Below are 24,296 nucleotides of genomic sequence, written 5' to 3' on the forward strand. Positions count from 1 at the left end.
GGGTTGGTCCCCTGGCTTGATGGTAATGGTAGAGTGAGGGATATGCCGGGCCATGAGGTTACAGATTGTGGTGGAATACAATTCTGCTGCTGCTGATGGCCCACAGCGCCTCAAGGATGCCTAGTTTTGAGCTGCTAGATCTGTTTTGAACCTATCCCATTTAGCACAGTGGTAGTCCCACACAACACAATGGAGGGTGTCTTCAGTGTGCAGATGGGATTTTGTCTCCACAATGACTGTGAGGTGATCATTGCTACCAATACGGTCATGAACAGATGCATCTGTGACAGGCAGATTGGCAAGGACGAGGTCAAGTAGGTTTTTCCTCGTGTTGGATCTCTCACCACCTGCCACAGGCCCAGTCTGGCAGTTGTGTCCTTCAGGAATAGGCCAGCTCGGTCAATAGTGGTGCTACATTGAAGTCCACCATGCAGAGTACATTCTGGACCCTTTTAGCCGCAGTGCTTCTTCCAAGTGGTGTTCAACATGGAGGAATACTGATTCATCAGCTGAGGGAGGGAGATAGCTGGTAATCAGCAGGAGGTTTCCTTGCCAATGCTTGATCTGAAGCCATGAGACTTCATGGGGTCCAGAGTCAATATTGAGGACACCCAGGGCCACTCCCTGCTGACTGTATACCACTGTGCCGCTACCTCGGGTGGGATAGGACATCATCATCATCATCATCATCATAGGAAGTCCCTCGATCGAGGATGATTTGCTTTCACACCAAAAGGGTGAAGTTCGCAGATGTTTCAATGAAGGACCCGATATTCCAGTCCTGAACTCCAGGGGTGGAAGATGCCTATCCACAAATTTTTTTAATGTGTGGTGGCCGTTGCACATCAGCCACTATACAAGCTTGACAGAGCTAGGCCTTTATCCAGTGGCAAGGGTTAACCAGGATGACTGGAGACCAGCTCTGCTGCATGGAGCTAGTGCACACACATCAGTGTGGGCTGGCCCTGTACCCCCATTTGCCGCTCCTCCGCCACAAAACATTCACCGGACCTCCGCCACGATCACTCGCCGAATCTCAGCCACGATCCCTCACTGCTCCTCCACCCCAATCATCCGCCGCATTTCTGCCTCGATCTCTCGCCGCTTCTCTGCCTCTATCATTCGCCGCACCTCCATCATGATCTCTCGCCACTCATCTGCCCCGACCTTCCTGCTCCTCTGCTGTACCTGGGCCCCGCTGATGTTCAGGACATACACAGGGATGGTGATGGAGGCGTCTGGGACATTGACTGAAAGGTATGATTCTGTGAGTATGACGATGTCAGGCCATTGCTTGACTAGTCTGTGGGACAGCTCTCCCAATTTTGGCACGTCCCCAGCTGTTGGCGAGAAGGACTTTGCTGGGTCGACAGGGCTGGCTTTGCTGTTGTCGTGTCCAAAGCTGATGCCGAAGTCGATGCTGGGTGGTCCGTCCGATTTTATTCTTATTGTACAAGGTCAAAGAACATTATGGTGGCTGATAGGGAAAGAGGTCTCTGACAAGAAACAGTGCAAGTATTCTACTTCATTAGATGCTGACCAAGTCAGTGCTACACATTGTTTTACACAGATCCACCCATTAACACATTGCATATGTTTGAGCATCTTCACTTAGTTCAGTGTGTGTGAAGGGTTAGGAATATCAGAGTGGATCACTCCTCGTGTGTAAGCAACAGGCTCCATTGGTGCAAAGCAACATCTTAGAGGCATTTTTCTATTGGAGCAACAACAACTTGTATTTATATAGCACCTTTAATGTAATAAAACATCCCAAGGTGCTTCACAGGAGTCTTAAGACAAAAAATTTGATACCGAGCCACATAAGGGGAAATTAGAGCAGGTGACCAAAAGCTGGTCAAAGAGGTAGGTTTTAAAGAGCGTCTTAAAGGAGGATAGAGAGGCGGAGGGAATTTCAGAGCTTAGGGCCTAGGCAACAGAAGGCACGGCCACCAATGATTGAGTGATTATAATCAGGGATGCTCAAGAGGGTAGAATTAGAGTGGTGCAGATATCTGAGGATTGTGGGGCTGGACGAGATTACAGAGATAGGGTGGGGTAAGGCCATGGAGGAATATGAAAACAAGGATGAGAATTTTGAAATCTAAGCGTTGCTTAATCAGAAGCTAATGTGGGCCAGCGGGCACAGGGGTGATGGGTGAGCGGGACTTGGTGCGAGTTAGGACACAGGCAGCTGAGTTTTGGATCACCTCAAGTTTACGTAGGGTAGAATGTGGGAGGCCAGCCAGGGGTGCATTGGAATAGTCAAGTCTAGAGGTAACAAAGGCATGTCCTACATACTGTTGGAACTATTAAGGTGTGTGGCGGGGACTGAAAATAATGGCTTCGGTCTTCCCAATATTTAATTGGAGCAGAGGCCAGTACTTGGAGAATCACAGTGCTTTAGGGTTTATTCACTTTGGTTGAGATTTGGAGGAACTCTTCACATTTTCCCTAACTATCTTGGAGTTAGTGGATATACTTATACCCACTTCGACGACTTGAATTGTGAGCGTGCACCACTGTTAACTCCTGGGTGGCAGGATCTTATGGTTTGAGCCTTTGCTCATGTCCATCTGGATGATAACAGGCAACACTGATCCGATCCCTAAAGTTCCAAAGATAAATACTACTTTACTGTAGAGTTGGGACTCTGTGATCCCATTCAAATTTATAGGATTTGGATGACCTTATTTGGAATACAGAGAAGGAGCCGAGATACTGCTGACCTAAATGAATCTTAAATTAAGGTATTTCATACCTTCAATGCAAAAGAGGGCCACAGAACTTGCCTCTGAAGGATCTCCTCTGGTATTGAGTATTGTGTCTGTAAGCACTCTAGTAATTACTCCACGAGGCAAGGTATTGTACTTATTACAGCTCCTGAGCGAGGGTACAGCAAGGTGAGCTCCCTTTTATACCTGGTTACCTGCAGTGTACAGGTGACCCCTAGGTCTCCACCAGTTACACCCTCTGGTGGTACAAGCTTAGTATATACAGTGTGAAGATACAGCCGGTAGTCTTATATGACTGTACATTAGTGTACAGGGTATATACTTATGTTATACATACACAACATTGAGCCCCTCTTGAGAATCTCTTAGAGATGATTCCTTCATTTTTTGAATAACTTGTGCTACCAATTTAGCTGCTTTTGGAGCACATAAGGAAAATATATCTGAGACCCAATTTACAGATCCTTATATAATTTAGCACCAAAGTATCTGATTGACTAGGAGGAAAAATCCCTTTCGCATATTACAATTCTGAAGTAGATAACATTTGATATTTTGCAAAATAACTAGTGAGTGCATCTGTTCTTTTAAATTCACCATGTTTTTTTAATAAACTATAAGGATAAATTCAATGAGCCTGTGACCCCAGTGTTGAGCTGTGCTTTAAGGGAGCATGGTTCAGGGATTGAGGGCTACACTGTTATAGTTCTATCGCTGATTGACACTCCCTTTGAGTGTGTGGCACAATGCTCGGAGTGAGAATTTACCTGACAGTTCCCATGAAAATTAAATCGACTGGGGCCTTCAAATATGGGATGTATGCCTAATTCTTAGGAAAATTCATCTCCATTTAAATAAATCAAAGCAGTTTGTCTTTCAAATATTTTTGTTTCTTATTCTTTTACTCTATTATATTAAATCTGAAGAGCCAAGCATTTTACATATCATCTAATTGGAGGTGTAGACAGACATTTCATAATATGAAACATCCAGCATACCAAGCACTAACTTTGGATAAATCTCCTTTCCCATTATAATTTTCAAATCCAGAGTTAGAATGTGCAAATAGTTTATTATTTATTGTAAGGTAATAAACGGCTCTTTATCACTTAGAGTTGAATACTTAGAGAATAAAATAAATGGTGGTGAATGGAGAACTTGTGAAATTATTTTAGGAAATGAGTGAGTGATAGTAAAATCATGCAATGATGAATGTTGTGGGTAGGTGAATGGACAAGATAGCAGTATAAGAAAGGGGAAGGGAGTGAATACATAGAGAATGGGGTGCCAAGATCACTATAGTTCTCAGAATGATGTACCAAAAGCTGGCTGTTGTCTAAGTGTACAAGGAAAAGAAAAACTGACACAATTCAATTTTATGAAAATGAAGTGACAGAATAAACTAGGCCCTTTTGCTCCATTACCCCAGCCTTATCTTGCTACTCCAGGCAGTTCCCAGGAGTAGGAGTAACAGAGGTGGGCAGGAGGGAAATAGGATGGGAAGCTAGCTTCTGTACCTCTGCTGGTCCTGGTAGAGAAATCAAGGTTGGAGCAGGGAAGTGGCTCAAGGGGCCACTGCCCCATTTTCATGCCATTTCCGATGCTACCGTGCCGAATAGTGGAGTAAAATTCAACCCATAAAGTTTGAGCATTTTTCCATAGTTTTTTTACATGTTTTCAGACCTGATCAGGAAAATGTAAAAGTAAAATATCCTTTTGATGTTCAGAAGTGTGTTCAATTGCACCTGAGAAACAACAGTTGAAAATATCAGGATTATTATTAGCAATAACAATAGGCAGTGAGAATTGTGTGGGGTAGAACAGCAAATCAAATCCACCATTTTGAGAAAATACTCAACTGGAGGGCGGCTCATTTCATGTACTGAAAAGGGATCTGGCCCAGGTGGATTAGAAACAAAGACTTGTAGGTAGAACAGTAAATGAGCAATGGGAGACTCGCAAAGAGGAGATGGTTCAGGTGCAGGCTAGACACTTTATGAAGGAGAAAGGAATGATTTCCAAAGCTAGAGCTCCCTGGATGACTAAAGGTTAAAACGAACAGAAAAAGGAGGCTTATGATTGTCAGATGCCTACTAGAATAGAGAATCAAGAAGAATGCAGAAAGTTCAGATTAGTGGGTAGCATAAAAGGGAATACTAAAGTATTTTATAAACATTTAAATAGTAAAGGATAGTCAAAGGAAGGGTGGGGCCAATTCATAACCAAAAGGGAGATCTATTTATGAAAGGGAAATCATGTTTGACAAATTTGCTGGAATTCTTTGAGGATGTAATGAACAGGGTGGATAAAGGGGAACCAGTGGATGTAATGTATTTGGACTTCCAGAAGGCATTTGACAAGGTGCCACATAAAAGATTACTGCACAAGATAAAACTTCATAGGGTTGGGGGTAATATATTAGCATGGATAGAGGATTCGCTAATTAACAGAAAACAGAGAGTCGGGATAAATGGGTGGGGTTGGCAATCAGTAACCAGTGGGGTGCTGCAGGGATCAGTGTTGGGACCCTAACTATTTACAATCTATATTAACGACTTGGATGAAGGGACCGAGTGTAATGTAGCCAAGTTTGCTGACAATACAAAGATGGGAGGAAAAGCAATGTGCGAGGAGGACACAAAAAACAAAAGCAAAAGGACATTGACAGGCTAAGTGAGTGGGCAAAAATTTGGCAGATGGAGTATAATGTTGGAAAGTGTGAGGTTATGCACTTTGGCAGAAAAAAAATCAAAGAGCAAGTTATTATTTAAATGGAGAAAAATTGCAAAGTGCTGCAGTACAGCAGGACCTGGGGGTCCTGGTGCATGAAACACACAAGGTTCGTATGCAGATACAGCAAGTGATCAGGAAGGTCAATGGAATCTTGGTCTTTATTGCTAAGAGGATGCAGTATAAAAACAGTGAAGTTTTGCTACAGTTATACAGGGTATTGGTGAGGCCACATCTAGAGTACTGCGTAGAGTTTTGTTTTCCATATTTAAGAAAGGATATACTTGCTTTGGAGGCTGTTCAGAGAAAGTTTATGAGATTGATTCCAGAGATGAAGGGGTTGACTTATGAGGAAAGGTTGAGTAGGTTGGGCATCTACTTATTGGAATTCAGAAGAATGAGAGGTGATTTTTATCGAAACGTATAAGATTATGAGGGGCTTGATAAGGTGGATGCAGAGAGGATGTTTCCACTGATGGGGGAGGCTAGAACTAGGGGGCATAATCTTAGAATAAGGGGCCGCCCATTTAAAACAGAGATGAGGAGAAATTTCTTCTGAGGGCTATAAATCTGTGGAATTTGCTGCCTGAGAGAGCTGTGGAAGCTGGGTCATTGAATAAATTTAAGACAGAGATAGACAGTTTCTTAACCGATAAGGGGATAAGGGTTATGGAAAGCAGACAGGGAAGTGGAGCCGAGTCCATGATCAGATCAGCCATGATCGCATTCAATGGCGGAGCAGGCTCGAGGGGCCATATGACCTACTCCTGTTCCTATTTCTCATGTTCTTCTTGTGGAGATAGAGAGCATGGCTGAAGTACTAAATGAATATTTTGCTTCTGTCTTCATAAAATAAGAGGATGCTGCCAATGTCACAGTAATAGTAGAGAAATAGATAGAGGAGGTGCTTAAAAGATTGGCAGCGTTCAAAGTAGAAAAGTAATCTGGTCCGCATGCATCTTCAGTTACCGAGGAAAGTAAGGGTGGAAATAACATGGGCTCCAGTGACAACCTTCCAATCCACCTTGAATATGGGAATGGTGCCAGAGGACTGAAGGTGTGCAAATGTTACACCCCTGTTCAAAAAAGCAGAGGCAGATAAACCCAATTAATACATGCCAGTCAGTCTAACGTCAGTGGTGGGGAAACATTTAGAGACAGTAGTCCAGGACAAAAATAATTGTCACTTGGAAAGACGTAGGTTGATAAATGACAGCACACACGGAATTGTTAGAGGAAAATCATATCTGACAAACTTGATTGAGTTCTTTGATGAGGGTAGTGTGGTTGATGTTGTGTATTTGGATTTTCAAAAAGGTGTTTGATAAAGTACCACGTAATAAAAATTGAAGCCCATGGGATCAAAGAGGCAGTAGTAGCATGGATATGAAATTGGGACAAAAAGCAGAGTAGTGGAAAACGATTGTTTTTTAGACTGGAATGAAGTATACAGTGCTGTTCCCCATGCAGAACCACTGTTCTTTTTCATATATATTAATGACCTAAAGTTGGGTCTTCAGGGCTTAATTTAAAAGTTTGCAGATGACACGAAACTCAGAAATGTAATACAGTGAGGAGGATAGTAACAGACTTCATGAGGACAAAGTCAGACTGGTGAAATTGGCACATACATTAAATTTAATGCAGAGAAGTGTGAAGTATTGCATTTTGGTAGGAAGAATGAGAAATGGCAATATAAAATAAATGGTACAATTTTAAAGGGGGTGTAGGAACAGAGACCTGGGGCTATGCATACACAAAGTCTTTGAAGGTGGCTGTTAAAAAGCATTGGGATCCTTAGCTCTATAAATTAAAGTACAGAGTACAAAAACAAGGAACTTATGCTAAACCTTTATAAAATCACTGGCTGGGCCTCAGCTGGAGTACTGTGTCCAATTCTGTCATCACATTTTAGGAAGAGTCTCAAGGCCTTGGTGAAGGTGCAGAGAAGACTTACTAGAATTATCCCAGGAATGAGGGCCTTCAGTTATATGGAGAAATTAGAGAAGCTGGGATTGTTCTCTACAGAGCAGAGAAGACCAAGGGAGGTTTAATATGTTGAGAGGTTTTGATAGACTAGATAGAGAGAAACGGTTTCCACTGGCAGCAGGGTCAGTAACCAGAGGACACAGATTTAAGGTAATTGCCAAAAGTACCAGAGAGGAGATGAGGAGAATTGTTTTACACAAAGTGTGGTGAAAAAGCAGAATCAATAGTATCTTTCAAAATGGAATTAGATAAATACTTGAAGGGGGGGGTGGGGGGGGAGAAACTCTAAGACGATGGGGGGGCGGGGGGCGGGGAAGAGCAAGGAGCTGGGACTAATTGGGTAGCTCTCAAAAGAACCGGCACATGCATGATGGGCCGAATGGCCCCTTCTGTGCTGTATGATTCAATGATTCTAAGTATGAACATATGCAGATGAAAGCTGTATATCTAGACCTACTGCTAACATGGTCTAGCTGTTAGAGTGCAACAGTCAGCTAAATATACTGACCCTGCATTTCCGGCCACTCTGATGGACAGGTTTACATAAAGGACCACAAATTAAAAAGACTAGCAGTTCAGGAGCCCATAACGCTATTATTTTCTAAAAGGATGTGGTTGGTTGAGTCTGAAAAACCTATTGTTCGAGTTTCCTGAACAGCTTTGAAAGTATATGTTCCCCAATCATATAACCACTAGATATGTGTCTCATTTGTGCAATGTCAATTACCCTATATTGATGTTGCTGACAGTATTTATTCAAAATGAATATTTGCCAAGGTTTTATATACAATAATGAATAGCTGACTGATTCAGAGATTATTTAATTGAGGGATTTAAGTGATGTCATAAACTGTAAGAAGGAAGCTCAATCCAATGCTAACAGGACTACAGTTTTGGAATTTGACTCTTTGCTTTAATAAGGTTGTTGTACAGAGGGTGAACTCACCCCAAACACACACACACTTTGAAGCTGGCTGAAGGGCAGATTGGCTCTACTGAAACATTTACAACAAACTTCATCCTGCCCTGACGGACAAGGAGCCAGTAAGTAGCAGTACAGTGACATTCTGCAGCATTACATAAACAGCAATCAGCAAATTCAGATACGGCTATATGCATTTAAGGTTACATAATCATGTTTCTTTTAAGTAAAAGCATAAAAAAATCAACCCAATGGAAAACAACAATAAACATCTATCAGTGCATAGGACAGTCTCTCACACATGTTCATATGGAAAGAAATAAGGCCAGAAACTCTCTGAACAACAGCTTCCCTTCTTAAAATTTGTCCCAAAGAATATAAGCTTGCAGTTTAATCTCCTGATTCATATATTATGAAAATCCTTCACATGACATTCAATTTGGCTCTTTTACAGCTATTGACCAAAATTATCATCTGTCATTTCTAAGCCCGAAGTTTTGGAGGCCTAGAATTTCTGCAGGAATTTTCAGCAGATCAGATCAGCAGACTCCCTTCCTCAGAGAAATAGTGTAAAAGACTAAAATTGGTTGTTTATGCAGTTTCTCAAGGGATTCCGCCACATTTACAGTGGGAGAACAGTGTGGAAATTCAGTGCCGTAGATTTATCTTTTGGTGGTTCAATAAACTCAGAGGCCATCAAAAATAAACAACCCTTCCCAATTATTACAGTATCCATCAGCATCTCAATGTGTTTCCTAAGGACAATGCACAATTGATTTCAAGAATAGAAATACATTTCTGACTTAGCGGGCTTATATCAAGTTATTTGCTGAGCCAAACTTTTCTGAGTTAGCTGATCTGGGTTGGGCTGAAGGTAAGCGCCACAATTAGCCTCAACACTCCTGGTTTAGGGAAGAGACAATCAGGCAGCAATATCCAGTGATTTCTGTTGGAATTCTTATGCGTGGACGGGCTTGGTCTCGGCTGAGATGACTCTGCAGTTGAATAGTCTGCTGCCACTCAACGCTAAGGTTCACACTTGAATAATGGTCATTTGGTGAGGTACAGGAGGGTGACATAGAAACATCGAAAATAGGTGCACGAGTCGGTCATTCAGCCCTTCGAGCCTGTACCACCATTCAATATGATCATGGCTGATCATGCAACATCAGTACCCCATTCCTGCATTCTCTCCATACCCCTTGATCCCTTTAGCCGTAAGGGCCACATCTAACTCCCTTTTGAATATATCTAACGAACTGGCATCAACAACTTTCTGTGGTAGAGAATTCCACAGGTTCACAACTCTGAGTGAAGAAGTTTCTCCTCATCTCGGTCCTAAATGGCTTACCCCTTATCCTTAGACTGTGACTCCTGGTTCTGGACTTCAACATTGGGAACATTCTTCCTGCATCTAACCTGTCCAATCCATCAGAATTTTATATGTTTCTATGAGATCCCCTCTCATTCTTATAAATTCCAGTGAATATAAGCCTAGTCGATCCAATCTTTCCTCATATGTCAGTCCTGCCATCCTGGGAATCAGTCTGGTGAACCTTCGCTGCATTCTCTCAATAGCAAGAATGTCCTTCCTCAGATTAGGAGACCAAAACTGTGTACAATATTCAAGGTGTGACCTCACCAAGACCCTGTGCAACTGTAGTAAGACCTCCCTGCTCCTATACTCAAATCCTCTCGCTATGAAGGCCAACATGCCATTTGCCGCCTTCACCGTCTGTTGTACCTGCATGCCAACTTTCAATGACTGATGTACCATGACACCCAGGTCTCGTTGCACCTCCCCTTTTCCTAATCTGTCACCATTCAGATAATATTCTGCCTTCCTGTTTTTGCCACCAATGTGGATAACCTCACATTTATCTACATTATACTGCATCTACCATGCATTTGCCCACTCAACTAACCTGTCCAAGTCACCCTGCAACCTCTTAGCATCCTCCTCACAGCTCACACTGCCACCCAGCTTAGTGTCATCTGCAAACTTGGAGAGATTACATTCAATTCCTTTGTCCAAATCATTAATGTATATTGTAAATAGCTGGGGGCCCAACACTGAACCTTGCAATACTCCATTAGTCACTGCCTGCCATTCTGAAAAGGACCCGTTTATTCCTACTCTTTGCTTCCTGTCTGCTAACCAGATCTCTATCCACATCAATACATTACCTCCAATACCATGTGCTTTAATTTTGCACACTAATCTCTTGTGTGGGACCTTGTCAAAAGCCTTTTGAAAGTCCAACTACACCACATCCAAAGGTTCTCCCTTGTCCACTCTACTAGTTACATCCTCAAAAAATTCTAGAAGATTTGTCAAGCATGATTTCCCTTTCATAAATCCATGCTGACTTGGACCGATCCTATCACTGCTTTCCAAATGCGCTGCTATTTCATCTTTAATAATTGATTCCAACATTTTCCCCACTACCGATGTCGGGTTAACCAGTCTATAATTCCGTGTTTTCTCTCTCCCTCCTTTTTTAAAAAATGGGGTTATATTAGTTACCCGCCAATCCATAGGAACTGATCCAGAGTCTATAGAATTTTGGAAAATGACCACCAATGCGTCCACTATTTCTAAGGCCACTTCGTTAAGTACTTTAGGATGCAGACTATCAGGCCCTGGGGATGTATCGGCCTTCAATCCCATCAATTTCCCTAACACAATTTCCTGACTAATAAAGGATTTCCTTCAGTTCCTCCTTCTCACTAGACCCTCGGTCTCTTAGTATTTCCGGAAGGTTATTTGTGTCTTCCTTAGTGAAGACAAAACCAAAGTATTTGTTCAATTGGTCTGCCATTTCTTTGTTCCCTATTATAAATTCACCTGATTCTGACTGCAAGAGACCTACCTACATTTGTCTTCACTAATCATTTTCTCTTCACATATCTATAGAAGCTAGATTGCTAGATGTTGGCTTTGGTCAGAGGATGAAAAGAAAGATAAGTTAGTGAGGAGAGAGAAATTTCAAGTGAACAACTATATTTTACACTTCACTGTTTGTAGAGCACCAGCTCTCAAACTGTTGGGTCATGAAGCACGTGCAGACAGAGCATGGCAACAGGCTGGAAGAACCTGAATCAACTGTCTAAATATACATTTAATTTGAATAATGCTGATACTGCAGTGGTTGTGTAGCGGTTCTTATCATTTGGCTATAGCCCACATTAACCTCCTCCCCTCAGCAAAGACCCACACACATTTAATTATCTTTTGACAGTTTCTCCCCTTCTGAAGTTCAGATGACTACTCTCTTTGGTTCAGTGGCTCGAACCCATTCATTCCCACTCTCTGCGAACTCTTTTGATGGCTCAAACTTGCTCAGTCTGTTCTCGGTGCTTCTTGAGGGGTTCTCGTCTACTTCCGCCCCATTCCTGCAGTCTCCACTCAGCAGAAAAGAGAAGGAATGAAAGAAAGAGGAGAATCAGAAGTGAATGAGTGAGAAAAACATTTGGAAGGGGGAGAAACAAGAAAAGGAGATAGAAATTGGAGAAAAGCAGAGGGAAGAAGGAAAGAAAGAAACTGGAAGAAAGAAAAAGCAGAAGGAAAGGAGGAATAGAAAGAGACAGAATTAAAGGCATGTTTGTAGACTTATCGGTACCACTTTCCTTAGCTAGGTCGGCATGATAGGCTACGATAATGTTTTGGTGTAGCCTACCTGGAAAAAGTTTGAAATGGTGGTGCCCAACTTAAAAATATTTGAGAATCACTTCTTGAAATAGAAAATGTAGAAATAACGTGAAAAGGGCAGAAAGGGAAAAGAAAAGTGTGCAATTTAATCTAAAAAAGTATTGTCTATATCAGAAATAAAAACAGAAGATGGTGGAAATACTCAGCAGGTCAGGCAACATCCGTGGAGAGAGAAACAGAGTTAACGTTTTGAAACATTAACTTTCTCTTTCCACAGATGCTGCCTGACCTGCTGAGTATTTCTAGCATTTCTTGTTTTTATTTTAGATTTTCAGCATCCAGAGTATTCTGCTTTTGTCTATATCAGATCCTGTTGAAAGTTTAAAAAATAACGACAGAGGTTTGTAAACTTAGATAAATACCCCTAGAAATTCTGCCCGTTTATGGAATGGAATAGACGTAATCGGGACGGGGAGCGTATATTGGCACAGAACCCATTTCTGCTGAGTTTCTTGGCCACTTAGAGAAATATCAACTGGGGTATAGGCACTTTCACTGCCTCCGTTGTAACCTCACTTTTAGAAGTAGCTCTGGCAGGATGACAATCTCCACCGGAAATTCTCAGTTCTGCCCAGCAAACGGCCAACAGCAAGCAAGCATATTTGTTGCACAACTGCTGTATGTGGGCCCACAATGCCATAGCCAAAATGGCAAACAACCAGAAAGATTAATTGCTGTTAGGAGAGCTGCACATCATCAATGGCACAGCTAAAACTTTAAATTTCAAACCGTGGTAACTGAGGCCAGATGAATATGTGCCCCTCTGACAGGACAGCAAGGTGCCATTCTGAAATCCGTGTGTCCTGAGAGACAGACACCACAGTAGTATTGTAAATAGCATGGACACCTGCCTTTATTATGCAAATGACCCCATCTTCAATTCCTTGGAATTTGAAGACAGGGTCAGACTTAAGGCAGATGACTGAGTAAAAGCTCTGCCCCAACATGCAGAGCAGGGCTCTCGGGGTTTCTATCTTATATGACAGCAGGAGGCACCTGACACAAGGATCCTTGCAGTTGCTGGGAGCACAAAGGTTTCAGGCAAATTGCACCATTGATAAAATCAGTTCTTTCCTCATAACATATAGATATGTAAAGAGAAAAAGGTTAGTAAAGACAAACGTAGGTCCCCTGCAGTCAGAATCAGGGGAAGTCATAACGGGGAACAAAGAAATGGCGGACCAATTGAACAAGTACTTTGGTTCGGTATTCACGAAGGAGGACACGAACAACCTTCCGGTTATAAAAGGGGTCGGGGGGTCTAGTAAGGAGGAGGAACTGAGGGAAATCCTTATTAGCCGGGAAATTGTGTTGGGGAAATTGATGGGATTGAAGGCCGATAAATCCCCAGGGCCTGATGGACTGCATCCCAGAGTACTTAAGGAAGTGGCCTTGGAAATAGTGGATGCGTTGACAGTCATTTTCCAACATTCCATTGACTCTGGATCAGTTCCTATCGAGTGGAGGGTAGCCAATGTAACCCCACTTTTTAAAAAAGGAGGGAGAGAGAAAACAGGGAATTATAGACCGGTCAGCCTGACATCGGTAGTGGGTAAAATGATGGAATCAATTATTAAGGATGTCATAGCAGTGCATTTGGAAAGAGGTGACATGATAGGTCCAAGTCAGCATGGATTTGTGAAAGGGAAATCATGCTTGACAAATCTTCTTGAATTTTTTGAGGATGTTTCCAGTAGAGTGGACAAGGGAGAACCAGTTGATGTGGTATATTTGGACTTTCAGAAGGCGTTCGACAAGGTCCCACACAAGAGATTGATGTGCAAAGTTAGAGCACATGGGATTGGGGGTAGTGTACTGACATGGATTGAGAACTGGTTGTCAGACAGGAAGCAAAGAGTAGGAGTAAATGGGGACTTTTCAGAATGGCAGGCAGTGACTAGTGGGGTACCGCAAGGTTCTGTGCTGGGGCCCCAGCTGTTTACACTGTACATTAATGATTTAGATGAGGGCATTAAATGTAGTATCTCCAAATTTGCGGATGACACTAAGTTGGATGGCAGTGTGAGCTGCGAGGAGGATGCTGTGAGGCTGCAGAGCGACTTGGATAGATTAGGTGAGTGGGCAAATGCATGGCAGATGAAGTATAATGTGGATAAATGTGAGGTTATCCACTTTGGTGGTAAAAACAGAGAGACAGACTATTATCTGAATGGTGACAGATTAGGAAAAGGGGAGGTGCAAAGAGACCTGGGTGTCATGGTACATCAGTCATTGAAGGTTGGCATGCAGGTGCAGCAGGCAGTTAAGAAAGCAAATGGCACGTTGGCCTTCATAGCAAGGGCAGGGGCAGGGAGGTGTTGCTACAGTTGTACAGGGCATTGGTGAGGCCACACCTGGAGTATTGTGTACAGTTTTGGTCTCCTAACCTGAGGAAGGACATTCTTGCTATTGAGGGAGTGCAGCGAAGGTTCACCAGACTGATTCCCGGGATGGCGGGACTGACCTATCAAGAAAGACTGGATCAACTGGGCTTGTATTCACTGGAGTTCAGAAGAATGAGAGGGGACCTCATAGAAACATTTAAAATTCTGACGGGGTTAGACAGGTTAGATGCAGGAAGAATGTTCCCAATGTTGGGGAAGTCCAGAACCAGGGGTCACAGTCTAAGGATAAGGGGTAAGCCATTTAGGACCGAGATGCGGAGGAACTTCTTCACCGAGAGAGTGGTGAACCTGTGGAATTCTCTACCACAGAAAGTTGTTGAGGCCAATTCACTAAATATATTCAAAAAGGAGTTAGATGAGGTCCTTACTACTAGGGGGATCAAGGGGTATGGTGAGAAAGCAGGAATGGGGTACTGAAGTTGAATGTTCAGCCATGAACTCATTGAATGGCGGTGCAGGCTAGAAGGGCCGAATGGCCTACTCCTGCACCTATTTTCTATGTTTCTATGTTTCTAAACACTTCTAGTTTCTAGAAGTGATGGGTAACACTGCATTTGAATTTCTGAATACAAAGCACAGAGTTGGAGATATTAGCCCCGATTTTAACTCATGGCGCGTTTAGAGTGGGTAGTGTTTGCCGGCTAGGCGGGAGTCCCCCACTGACTGCTTGGCATGAGACCAGGGCCATTTTAACTCCTGGGACTCCTTTGAATTGTTCAGGTCTTCCTCCTGTCTGAAACTGGCAGCAGTGACAATGTGGCTGGTGGGTGGGAGCTGGAATTGTGCCAGGAGCCACATGCCACCGGAGGATCCAAGAGAACAATTCCTGGCACACAGTCTGGCTCACTATCTGCCCGTTCAGGTAGACGGAAAATATCTCATTGTACTATTCAAAGACGATCAGGGAGTTCTTCTGTAAAATATAATTTTCTTTGTGCAACTTTGAAATTGAAAGCAATAATTGAGAAAACTAGCAAATATCTAAATGAAGAAACCAAATAACTTTATCAACAACAACTGGCATACAAGTAAGCACCTCTAATGTAGAAAAAACATCCCAAAGTGTTTCACAAAGATGCAAACAGAAAAATGGACACCAAGCCAAAGGAGATATTAGGAGGGGTGATCAAGTCCTTGATCAGTGAGATGGGTTTTAAGGAATGAGTTAAAGAAGTAGAGGAAAAAGGATAGGCAGAGCAGTTGAGGGAGTGAATTCCAGAGCATAGGACTGAGGTAGCTGAAGACATGGTCGCCAATGATGAGGTGAAGTGGGGAGGAGTACGTGAGAGGCCAGAGTTAGAGAAAGAGAGAGTTCAGAGGAGGTTAGAGATTAGAATGGTCACGGTCCTGTAGGGAATTAAACACGAGGATGAGAATGTTAAATTTCAGACATTGGGGAACTGGGAACTACTGTAGGTCAGCAAGAATAGGAGTGATGGGCGAGTGCGATTACTGCAGGATAAGACGCAGGCAGGATTGTTTTGGATGAACTGAAGTTTGCAGAGGACAGGAGACTGTTCTGGAGAACATTGGAATAGTTGAGTTTGGTGACTAGCATAAATTAGGGTTTCAGTAGCAGTCAGGTGACATGGGGGAAGAAGTAGACAATATTACAAATGTGGAAGTAGGAACATACAAAATTGACAGGCAGGAAAAGACCAACTGGTCCATCAAGCTTGCCCTGCACCATGATGGAGAACATTTTCATGTGCATACCTCCACAAACAATCCTTGTTTTTACCTTATTTTTAGAAATGACAAATTTAGTCTCTTTTGTATCTTACTGCATTTTGACCATCAGAGATCGCCAACATTATCACTATGATCAACTGATTACACCTGATATTGAACCAAGAATTATCAACTGAATTACCACATTCACCAAATTAGCTTTCAATATTCAAATGAAATGCAATTGCATTGCAATTGGGTGCAAACTGAACACTGACAGGATACCTGGGCAGTATTAGTGAAGAAGGATCCAGATATCAAATAAAATACTTGCAAAAATGGTTGACAGAGCTTTTTGTTTTCCATCTTGACAGATGCCGATGGTATGGACCTGAATGACCCTAAGTTGTGTTACATTCTGGATGGAATTCTCTTTGTGTATGGAATTATAATCACTGCTCTCTACCTTAAACTGAGGGTAAGTCATTTATCATTATATTTAACTGTTGAGTTTCAAGGGAACCATAAATTGTATATTTGTTATATATAGAGGGATAGTGTTACAATGCATAGGACTCCAGGTCACTCCATGCCATTAATGTAATTCTTCCTCGTATACATAGGTCTAAAACTGTATGGGGAGCAAATCAGTCAACCCTATTCCAGTGATGCATGTGCAGTATGCTTGGAGTTCCAGTGTGTGCCATGGTCTAGATGTAGATGTATCAATGTGCTGTAGCATTGAGTGGTAGGACACAGCATCCATGATTTCCCACCCAAGAAGTTTCCAGACTGAATACCATGCAGACTAGGAAATTGCCCAGGGGGTGGGCTCTCAAGTTATTTTGGTAATCTAACTTTACACAGCAAAAACATTTAAAATTGAACAAGTAACAAACTCGCTCACAGGAGCTCCATGGATAGGCACACAATGTGAACATGCCCCTAGAGATATAAGGCATTATTTTTTAAATGAGATACATTTTTCTTTTTTTCTCTATTGCAGCAAGAATTATTAGAGCTGGACCTTTTGTTTTCCTTAGAATGAGACATCCGTGGCCTTAACTAGCACAGAAAGAACATTTATCCCTCACAGATTAACACTACATTTGTTTAAAAACAAGTAGTGGGAAGATTGTCCATTCACCTATGGGATCATGATGTTCCCTTCCTGGTGCAGATCATAAAAATTTGACAAGTTAGCACACAAAGGACTGCATAATCATTCCACGATGATTAGCACATTAATTTTACCACTTTACTATAGAAATAGCACTAGTGTCAATAAAAATAATATTTAGTCCTTAGCTCCTTATGGTTTCTCTTGCTTGCAAGTCCAATTATGGCATTTATTTATTACCATTCACAAATAAATTAATATTTGGAGACTTTTCTAACATTTTTGTTGAAAAATGTCCTGTGCACACAATACATTGTTGATGCAGGATATCTGTGTATGCATGCACTTGTTTTTGTAATTTCCCAATTCATTTTTAAAATTATCCTTTCAACACTCCACGGGCCACACATGAACTGGGTTGAAAGGGCAAACAGGTGACCTCTTGCCTCTTATGCTGGCTGTGGCGAGTAGTAGGAAAATGCTCTGATTGAAATAAAGTTTCAGATTCCCTCCACCACCTTTTGGAAAAGTGCATGAGTAGCACCTTCCCACTTGAGCAAGGCTGAGATTGGTAACTATTGGCAACTATATGGGAGACTGTGGATGTCTTGATACAGGTTTCTCATCGCACAAAGGCAAACTGAAAAACCTGGTTTGTAATTTCTTGTAGTGTGGGAATTCTGTTGGTTATTCTTATCAGTAATATATTGGGAGCAGGCAATGGGATTGAAAAATGAAATTCATTTTTGCAAAATGTCCTTTATTTTGTTTTCAAAGCTGACCAAGGTAAAAAGTAAACCTGAAGATAGTCCTGCAGACCAACCGAATATAGATGACCAATATCAAGTAAGTATATTTTATTGAATTGGTTACATTTAAACTGTTGCTGTGTTGTCCAATTTATTAGATCTGACACCCTGTGACATAAGAACATAAGAAATGGGAGGAGTAGGCCATTTGACCTCTCGAGCCTGCTCCACTATTCAATAGGATCATGGCTGATCTGATCATGGACTCCGTTCCACTTCCTGCTCACTCCACATAGCCCTTTATTCCCTCATAAATCTGTCTATCTCCAACTTAAATATATTCAATGATTCAGCCTTCACAGCTTTCAGGGCAGAGAAATTCCTCCTCATCTCAGTTTTAAATGGGCGACCCCTTATTCTGAGACTATGCCACCTAGTTTTAGTTTCCACTATGAGTGGAAGTATCCTCTCTGCATCCACCTTGTCGAGCCCCCTCATTATCTTATATGTTTCGATAAGATCACCTCTCATTCTTCTGAGCTCCAATGTGTATAGTCCCAACCTATCTTTATAAGTCAACCCCCTCATCTCCAGATTCAACCTAGTGAACCTTGTCTGGACTGCCTCCAATGCAAGTATATCCTTCCTTAAATAGAGACCAAAACTGCAGGCAGTACTCCAGGTTTGGCCTCACCAATACCCTGTATAGTTGTAGCAGGACTTCTCTGCTTTTATACTCTATCCCCCTTGCAATAAAGGCCGACATTCCATTTGCCTTCCTGATTACTTGCTGTACCTGCATATACTCACTTTTTGTGTTTCATGCACAAGGACCCCCAGGTCCCTCTGTACTGAAGCACTTTGCAATTTTTCTCCATTTAAATTAGAATTTGCTTTTCTATTTTTTCTGCCAAAGTGGATAACCTCACATTTTCCCACATTATACCCCATGCACCAAATTTTTGCCCACTCACTTAGCCTGTCTATATCCCTTTGCAGATTTTTTGTGTCCTCACAATTTGCTTTCCCATCCATCTTTGTATCATCAGTAAACTTGGCTGCATTACACTCAGTCCCTTCATCCATGTAATTAATATAGATTGTAAATAGTTGAGGTCCCAGCACTGATCCCTGCGGCACCCCACTAGTTACTGTTTGCCAACCGGAGAATGACCCATTTATACCGACATAGTGAAAAAATTGTTTGCACCACTACTGAAGGTCTAAAGCTTGTGTACTGAGGTGTACACTGAGGTGGTCAGTGTCCAGTTGCTGGTCATCCACAAATCACTCATCTTTTCTGCAAATGGTACTCACTATTTTGGAGATGGGTCTGGATGAATGTAGGACAAATGCATGTTCAGACCATCATTGGCAATATTTGGCAGCGAAATTAATTAGACGAAAGGTAACAAAGGTTAACAAATACAAATCCATTTTCTTGGAAGAAGCCAGAAATAGATTTATATCTTTCACTGTTTACCCTCTCTCTACCAATAAAAATCTCCTCACAAATCCCCATCCCATTACTGTTTGAATCTCTGAAATGGCTGAAGCGTTTTGGCAACACAGTAATAACAGAGTGAAACTGTCCTTTTTCACTCCCGTAGGTGTGCGGTCTTTTATCCTTAGAGTCTTGGGGGAGTGAGGAGGAAATTCATACCAGAGATTTAAACATTTTTTTTTTAATCTTTGCATATAGGGATGTGTGATTTAATAATTGTAAGTTGTTAATGATCAGTCGCAGTTGAGACTGAAATTTTCTGAAAATCATTGATGTAAAAGCTTAAGACATAATGTGGAGGAATAGTTCAATGTTGACACTTTAAAATAAATTGAATTTCATTTAGTTTAGTTGGAGAAGTACAAAAGTATTCTGTACATTTCTCAAATTCTTCAATGTGCTCAGCATTCAAATTTGACAAAGTATAATTCTGTATGATAGAAAGCCTTGCAGAGGAGCTTCATAATGGTTGAAACTATGGGGGCGTTTAATGTTTCAGGGGCATATCGGGCAGGATGTCCACCTCACTGGGAGGCCTGATCAATTTTTGTAATCAGGCATCATTAACAAGTAGTCAGTGAGCTGCCAGTGCTAACTGTGCTCCTTATAGGCAGCTCACCGATTGGGAAGGCAGGAAATCCAGCTGATCTTGATAAGCCTATGGCAGCATCTTAAAGAGGAGCATTTTATATTCTCATCTACATACTGCCCCTCAGCGAAATCATTTGAAAATACGTCAGTTTCCACATGTACGCTGACGACAGCCAGCTGTATCTCACCACCACCACCACCGCTCTCGACCCCGCCACGGTTTATAAATCGTTAGATTGCTTGTCTGACATCCAGTACTGGATGAGCAGAAATTTCTTCCAAATAAATATTGGGAAGACCGAAGCCATTGTCTTGGGTCCCCACTACAAACTCTGTTCCCTAGCCACCAACTCTATCCCTCTCCCTGGCAACTAAACCAGATTATTTGCAACCTTGGTGTAGTATTTGGCCCCGAGATGAGCTTCTGACCACATATCCATGCCATCACTATGACGACCTATTTCCACCTCCATAACATCGCCCTACTTCACCCATGCTTCAGCTCATCTGCTGCTGAAGCCCTCATCCATACCTTTATAACCGCTAGACTTGACTAGTCCAACGCACTTCTGGCTGGCCTCCCATCTTCCACCCTCGGTAAACTTAAGCTCATCCAAAACTCTGCTGCCCGAGTCCTAATTTGCACCATGTCCCGTTCACCCATCACCCCTGTGTTCACTGACCTACATTGGCTCCCAGTTAAGCAATGCCTCGATTTTAAAATTCTCATCCAGGTTTTCAAATTCCTCCATGGCCTCGCCCCTCCCCATCTCCATAACCTCCTCCAGCCTTACAATCCTCCGCGATATCTGTGCCCCTCCAATTCTGGCCTCTTGCACATCCTCAATTTTAATCCCTTCACCATTGGTGGCTGTGCCTTAAGCTGCCTGGGCTCTCCCTAACCCTCTCTGTCTCTCTACCTCTCTTTCCTCCTTTAAGACGCTCCTTAAAAACCACCTCTTTGACCAAGCTTCTGCCCCAATCTCTCATGCGGCTCAGTGTCAAATTTGACAACGCTTCCATGAAGCGCCTTGGGACATTTTACTATGATAAAGGTGCTATATAAATACAAGTTGTTGTTGTTATAGTGGCAGCACCAACCACAGCAAGGAAATAAATATTGGAATTGCTTAAGGCTCAAAATACACAAACATGGAGGTACACATGACACGACTGATGCGTTAATTAATCACAGGACATTTGCCCACTGTTTGCAATGTTTTTGCATTTACCTTTCCTGGGTTGGGAGGGTTGTCTTATAAAAAGAAAATAAAGACTTGCATTTATATAGCACCTTTCATGGCCACCAGATGTCTCAAAGCACTTACAGCCAATGAAGTACTTTTGGAGTGTAGTCACTGTTGTAATGAGGGAAACGCGGCAACCAACTTGCACACAGCAAACTCTCTCAAACAGCAATGTAATGACCAGATAATCTGTTTTTATGTTGATTGAGGGATAAATATTGTCCAGGACATCGGGGATAACTCACCTGCTCTTCATCGAAATAGTGCCATAGGATCTTTTACGTCCACCTGTGAGGGCAGACGAGGCCTCAGTTTAACGTCTCATCCGAAAGACGGCAATTCCGACAGTGCAGCACTGCACTGAAGTGTCAGCCTAGATTTGTGTGCTCAAGTTCCTGGAATGGGACTTGAACCTACAACCTTCTGCCTCAGAGGCGAGTGAGCTACCCACTGAGCCACAGCTGACACTGAGAGATCGAGTAGATTGGGCCTATAAGCACTGGAGTTTAGAAGAATGAGAGGTGATCCCATTGAAACATAAGATTCTGAGGGGGATTGACCGGGTAGATGTTGAGAGATTCTTTCCCCTGGCTGGAGTGTCTAAAACTAGGAGGCAAAGTCTCAGGATAAGGGGCCAGCCTTTTAAGACGGAGATGAGCAGGAATTTCTTTACTCAGAAGGTTGTGAATCATTGGAATTCTCTGCCCCAGAGGGCTGTGGATGCTCAGTCATTGAGTATATTCAAGGCTGGGATAGATGTTTGGACTCCAGAGGAATTAAGCGATTTGGGAATGGGGCAGTAAAGTGGCATTGAGGTAGATGATCAGCCATGATCTTATTGAATGGCGGAGCAGGCTCGAAGGGCAGTATGGCCTACTCCTGCTCCTAATTCTTATGTACCTTAGTATCACCAAGCCTTGAATAAAATTTGACTTTTTGTTTTAATAGCGAAATTAGTAACAATTTATCAAAGAAAGAACACAAAGATTTAAGGATAAGTAATGTTCAAATAAAAACTACGTGATGTTTCTACAGCATCATTGTGTGCGCACATATCGCAACCGCAATGAGAAACACCAAGTACATTCTATTGATTCAACAAAATAATCATCGATAAGTAATTTCTAATTAAAGTTTTTATACAATTTTAGAGTTTTTACAATACACATCAAGTTTAAAAAAATAGTAAATAAAGCCAAAACTACACCCAATTCCATTCACAGACGACCACAGCTACTCTTTCTCCTCTTCCCCCCCCCACCCCCCACCCTCAATTTGTGTTGCTCTCTCACTCCCTTCCCCACTTTGTCTTGCACTCTCTCTCTCCCTCCAGCAGTTTATTTCTCTCTCCCTCCCGCCATTTGTGTTGCTCTCTTTCCGTCTCGCAGGTTGTGTCATTTTCTCTCTCCCCTATATTCTGTTTCTGTCTCTCTCTCTCTCTCTCTCTCGCTCTTCCCCTCCCTCCCTCCCCCAGTTTGTGCTGTTCTCTCGCTCTCTCCCTTTCCCAGTTGCTCTCTCTGGACTCAGTTTCCAGGTGATTTTCATTGGCGCTGATGCCACCATCTTCACAACCAGCAATGAAGCAATGCATTCCAAATAGCGGGGGACCAGCAGCCACTGCGGTTTGATTGGAAGCCACAACAGCTGGGGCACTGCGCATGCGTGAACCATGTACTCATGGACCGTTTCGCCCATCGCCAGCAGCAGTGCTCAGGAGACCAATCGCCCATTCCGGTGGACTCCTGCCCAAAGCTGGAGGGTTGGAAACCCTACACTGAGCGCCAGACTGACTTCCAGCTTTCCCTTACTGCAGCTAGGGATCCTTTCAAATACCGCTGGAAACGGCCACCTCCTGCCCCATACCACCAGTAGTTTGTGTGTGGGTTGAGGAACTGGTGATAGCAATGAGGGTAGAGACAAAGATTACACCCGAGTGTTAACTTCATCTTTTGACAATTATTTGCATATATTAATGAAGCCCTTGCCTGTTTCCAGAAAGAGCTTTGGCCACCTAAAGTCGAGGTGTGCCTGAAAATTGGAATGGCCGGTCAGCCAGCAGTAAATTGGTGGGTTAATCCTCCACATATTATTGGTCCCACGATCATTCGCCTTTTAGACATAAATCACCCCCTATAATTGCAGTGTTCTCAGTTATACCACCAGGATATAGTTCACTGTGTGTAAAGAAAAAATATTTTTTAAGCTGTCATCGTAAATCTCTTCAGTTTAGTAAGAGGCCCACCTTCCAGCAAGAACGTCTGGCTTCCTAAGATTAAAAGTTGTTTTCCTAGTCTGCAGCTGAGGCAGTGAAAAGGGATATCACCAAGGTCCAGGTCGGTGATTGGAGCGTGGGCAGGTACTGCAGGAGCAGTGAGGTCGGGGCTAAGGAGCGGCGAGAGATTTTAGAGGGACGTGATCGGGGCCGAGGAGAGGCGCAAGTTTGGGGCCCAGGAAAGGTGAGGGCCCAGGGGCAGCATGGGCCAGCCCACACTGCAAAATGTGTGCGCACTAGGTCCGTTCAGCAGAGCTGGTCTCGTCGTCTTGGTTAATCCTTGCCACTGGACCAAGACCTAGCTCTGACAAACTCACACGTTAAAAAAAATCCACACACAGGCATCTTCCACCCTTCAAGATTTAGTTCTGGACCTGGAATTTTAGGTCCTTCATTGAAACATCTGTGAACTTCTTGACGTGGCAGCAAGTCATCCTCGATTCGAGGGACTGCCTATGATAATGAGTTCTATCAAATCAGACAAGAGTCACAGATTAAAAATATTTGGAGCAATCTAGACTACAACAGTAAAGAACTATGTTGCAATTCAGGATTCAAGACACATGGTTTGCAGTCTTTTGATTAGAAAGCACAGACATGTGCAATGTTAAATAAGGAAATAATAGCCTCAATTCCAGATTGGTTATTGATT

The 24,296-nt window shown here is 42.6% G+C and overlaps 1 protein-coding gene across 1 annotated transcript in view; it reads left to right on the forward strand.

Annotated features, from left to right (window-relative positions):
- The window catches only part of cd247 (CD247 molecule), a 106,002-nt gene that overhangs the window by 52,736 nt on the left and 28,970 nt on the right, over positions 1–24,296 (forward strand). Inside the window, exons 2-3 of the mRNA XM_070892970.1 lie at positions 16,536–16,639; positions 18,059–18,127. Coding sequence (XP_070749071.1) covers positions 16,536–16,639; positions 18,059–18,127 — 173 coding nt within the window. The remainder of the gene's footprint in view (positions 1–16,535; positions 16,640–18,058; positions 18,128–24,296) is intronic.

This window comes from Pristiophorus japonicus, chromosome 11 (genome assembly GCF_044704955.1).
Source record: "Pristiophorus japonicus isolate sPriJap1 chromosome 11, sPriJap1.hap1, whole genome shotgun sequence".
Lineage (NCBI taxonomy): Eukaryota > Metazoa > Chordata > Chondrichthyes > Pristiophoridae > Pristiophorus > Pristiophorus japonicus.